This window comes from Petaurus breviceps, unplaced genomic scaffold (genome assembly GCF_028583685.1).
Source record: "Petaurus breviceps papuanus isolate PSGF00001 unplaced genomic scaffold, PetGlider_PUasm1.0 90879, whole genome shotgun sequence".
NCBI lineage: Eukaryota > Metazoa > Chordata > Mammalia > Diprotodontia > Petauridae > Petaurus > Petaurus breviceps.
In genome coordinates, this window is record NW_027187368.1 from 1,380,734 (window position 1) to 1,385,228 (window position 4,495).

Consider the following 4,495-nt stretch of genomic DNA (forward strand, 5'->3'; position numbering starts at 1 on the left):
CCTCAATTTCAGCTATCATTATGTTCTAATGTTGTCATGAGTTCAAATGTTATTGAGATTTCAGCTTAAAAATAAGGGAAAACTTTTTACCAATTGGATCTTTCCTCAACTGGAATGGGTTGCTTTTCAATAAATAACTTCCCCACCACTGGAGGTCTTCAAAATGTACTACCTATCCTATGTGTTGTAAGAAGGGATTCCTTTTAAGGGACAAATTAAAGTCAATGACTCCTAAGATCCCTGTCAGTGCCAGAATTTTATAGTTCTGTATGATAGAAATAGCAGTACATGAGGAGAACATGGAAGGCATGTACAAACATTCAAAGGACTGTCTTGGGAATGAACAGATTTGCTTTGTTGGGGCTCAAAGGGCAGAACCAGAGACAAGGAGAGAAATATACATAGAATTGATGAAAAGAAAAAAATCTTTCTAAAAGTGGAATGGGTTGTCTCCTTGAAGATTATCATGCAGACTGTAGTTTGTTGGCAGCTCTATTATAGTGGGAATGTCTTGAATATATGGATTGAAGTAGATGGTTGCTAAGTCCACACTCAACTCTCTAATTCCATGATTGTGTGAACAGAGGAAGCCACATCTCTGATACTCATATTTAAGTGATGTTTGAAGAGTAGGGGGTAAAATACAATAGGAGGTTCTAGAAAAGCTCACCCCAGTCCTCTAGGTAATGGGACATATTCCCAAATCTTCATGCAGAAAAGGAATCTCTCCTGAAGGAAATAATGTTCCCCTAGGGACTCAGAGGCAATTACTCCATTTTTGCCTTTAATGAGGAGCTCAGGGCCTCTAAACCTAGTAAATATTCCTTGTGTAGAATCATCAGGTGTTTTTACCATAACAGTCTCTGGAAACTCCTCTACTCCAGAAGAAGACATTCCCTAAGCAACCGTGTCAGACATTGCCTTGGACCAACTAGGTAAGTCCTGGATAATGCTCATCTCATTTTAATCTCATCCAATCTAAGGAGGGATGAGGAGACATTCAAGTGTCCACAAGGATAAGGAGATTGCCCTGCTGTCCTCTGTCTTAGATCACATCTGAAACACCACATTCATTTCTAGGGTGCCACATTTTAGGTAGGACATAGACAATCTAGAGTTTGTTATCTAGAGGAAGGGGACTGAGATGATGTGGGGATTGTAGACCATAACATATGGTTGAATGGTTGAAAAAAGTGAGGATGAAAATCAGGAATGGAGGAAATAACTGTCTTTAAAGATGGACAATTTTATTATGGGGAAGGATTCAACTAATACTTCTTATACTCAGAGGAAGACTTGAGAACAATGTTTCAGGGAAGCATATTTTGGTTCAGTGTAATTAAAACTTAAAGAAAATAATTTTGAAATTTCTAACAAGCAGAGTGGTCAAAAAGTGAAATGGTCTGCTTTTGAAAGTTTTTAAACAGAATCTAGAACCCTGAAAACGACCACCTATCAGGGATAGTGTAAAGAAAATAACATATTTTTTGAGCAGCTGGAAATCATAATAGCAATAACTTTAACTAGTCTAGCACTTAGGTTTCAAAACACTTCACACACATTATCTCATTTAATCCTCATAAGACACCTGTTAGGTATTAGAGAAAATGTTTATATCCCCATATTATGAATAAAAAAATGAACTCCCCAAAGAGGAAATTCCTTAACCAAGGTCATGAAACTGGCAAAAGATGGAGACAAGATTCAACCCCAAGTGTTCTGATTCTAATGAAATAAATACCAGAATCCTCTGCATCCAACGGACGTGTCTCAGGGCAGGCACAATTCTGTGATCCCATGTTCATTTACCATCTTTCCTTCATTAAAAACTAAAGATACTAATTCAACAATTATCAAATGTGCAGTATGTGCAGAGTATTGTTCTAAGTGGGCCAAGAAAGATAAGATTGAATGGAGCCCTTGAACATGCTGTTCACAGTCTGTACTTGGAATTCATTCCTTCCTCACCTTCTCCTCTTAGAAGTTCTGAATTTTCTTCAAAGCTCAGATTAAGTACAACTTCCAGATTGCCCCTCCCCTAGCTGCTAGCTCCTCAATTACCTTGGATTTATTTTATATATACAAATGTATATATACCTATATACTTAGATATCCACACACTGTCTCCATTGATAGAATGTGAGCATCCTATGACCAAGGACTATTTCTTTATTATCTTTGTATCCTCCATACCTGGTACAGTACCTGGTACATAATAGGTCCTTAGTAAACAGTGGCTGATTGATTGACTAACTGATTGAGTGAGTGATTGGAGGCAGTAAGGTTTTGAGGAAAGCACTAGATCATCCCTCTGTCCCACAAAGAAACAGACTCTAGTACCAGCTTTGTCTCTTGTAAGATGTGTGACCTTGTGAAAGTCACTTTACCTCTATTTCCTTACATACAAAATGGAATTGATCATAAGGACCCAATCTACTTACCTCAAAAAGTAGTTGTGAGATATTAATGAAAGAACAGATGTAAAGTGTTTTGTAACTTTTAAGTACTCTGCCAATACCAACTCTTATTAATACAGGTGCTCATGAAATTGTTATTTCATGCTCGATAGGAAAAAATGAAAACTTCTTGCTTTGGAAAGAAATGGTGGGAGGATAAAGTCTAGGAGCTGTAGTAGATGTTCTCTTTCTACCTCTTATATTCTATGTTCTAGAGTCTTTTCTAGCTCCAATATTCTATTTTCAGTAATTTATAGCGCTAACATTCTATGTTCTACTCCCTAACGTTCTCTCTAGTTCTAATATTCTACCTTATATTTTAACATTCTGTGTTCAAAGTTTCTTCCCCTAGAAACATTCTGCATTCTAGAAGTTTTTATTTTAAGGTTCCTCTTGATTCTTGATAAATGTGAACTGTTATTATGATGTCCTGCCTCTCTTTTCCTCAGTTATACCAGAAGAATGGACAAAGGAAATCATACAAGAGTCTATGAATTTCTCCTCCTCGGGCTCTCTCAGCATTTGGAGCAACAGCTGATGCTCTTTGGCCTATTCCTGGCCATATACCTTGTTACGGTAGTGGGGAACCTTCTCATCATATTGGCTATCTGCTCTGACTCCCACCTCCATACTCCTATGTATTTCTTTCTGGCCAACTTCTCTTTCACTGATGTGTGTTTGTCTTCCACCACAGTGCCAAAGATGTTGTTCAACATTCAGACTCAGAGCCAAACTATACCCTACGGTGGGTGTCTTGCCCAGAACTTCTTCTTCCTGTGGTTCATTGGGTTGGATGTCTTCCTCCTAGGGGTTATGGCATATGACAGACTTGTGGCTATCTGCCACCCTCTCCACTATGCTATTCGCATGAGCCCCCAACGCTGTTTCCTGCTGGTGGCTGTGTCATTGGTCCTGGCTCACTTATATTCCTTGACTCATACAATCCTTCTGGTTCAATTACCCTTCTGTGATTCTAATACTATTCCTCACTTCTTCTGTGAACTCCTCCCTTTGATGAAGCTCTCCTGCTCCCAACCTTATGCCAACCAGTATGTGCTGATGTACTGGGGTGGGGCCTTAACTATTCTGATCCCCTTGATGATTCTTGTTTCCTATGTCCGAATTGTGACCACCATACTCCGTGTCCCTTCAGTGAAGGGAAAATGCAAAGCCTTCTCCACCTGTGGCTCCCACCTCACTGCTGTTTGCCTGTTCTATGTGGCTGCCATTGGTGTGTATTTTATTCCCTTTGAGGCTGACTCAGCTGGAAAAGATAGGTTGGCAGCTGTGATGTATGCTGTGGTGACCCCCATGCTGAATCCCTTTATTTACAGTCTGAGGAACAAGGACATGAAGGAGGCCTTGGGAAGACTCCTTAGTAGGAGGTCATTATTGTTTCAATAAGATCAAATGCAGAATTTGTGTGTGGGGGGGAGTCCTGGGGACAATTAGATTTATCCAAGCCAACTTCACAAAATGTGATAAAAGGCATAGCCACATCTATGAGACTACCCTGAAAAGTCTTGAGCAAAAGAAAATACTTTATGAAGAATGAGGAGTTGGGGTAGGAAATGTAAGCGGTGAAAAGCAATTATGATGGAATCACAGAATGATAGAATGTTAAAGCTAGGAAGATCACCTTAGTAATCCTGGAATATAGAGCCAGAAGGGAAATGAAAGATCATCTAGTCGAATTTCAGATCCCCACCCCTACTATTTATAGATGAAGGGACTAAAGCTCAAAGAAACTAAGTGATTTATCTAAGGTCATATCATTCACAGATAGCAAAGTGGTGACTTGAACTCGTCTGCCTGAACTCAGTCTAGGGGTCTTTCCAATGTAACATTTAATCTTGCTCAATGATGAAAGAAAGGTGAAAGAAGAATTTTTTTTTTAATGTAGTAAAAGTAGAAAGAGAAAGGAGAAGGAATATAATAGAGAAAGAAAAAGAAAAGAAAACCCTAAGAATGAAATATTATTCCATCTCTAGTAGTTGAAGAAATACTAAACATTAATGCTGCCTACGCAAATTAATTCC

At 38.8% G+C, this 4,495-nt stretch overlaps 1 protein-coding gene across 1 annotated transcript; it reads left to right on the plus strand.

Moving 5' to 3' along the window:
* Positions 1 to 2,912: 2,912 nt before the first annotated feature.
* On the plus strand, positions 2,913 to 3,860 carry LOC138150484 (olfactory receptor 1G1-like). The gene has a single exon (XM_069073954.1). The coding sequence runs from the start codon at positions 2,919 to 2,921 to the stop codon at positions 3,858 to 3,860; it is 942 nt and encodes a 313-aa protein (XP_068930055.1). The 5' UTR covers positions 2,913 to 2,918.
* The last annotated feature ends 635 nt before the right edge of the window (positions 3,861 to 4,495 follow it).

What these genes read in the sequence shown, in the direction of transcription:
- LOC138150484 (XM_069073954.1), top strand. Translation starts at nt 2,919, where the DNA reads ATGGACAAAGGAAATCATACAAGAGTCTATGAATTTCTCCTCCTCGGG.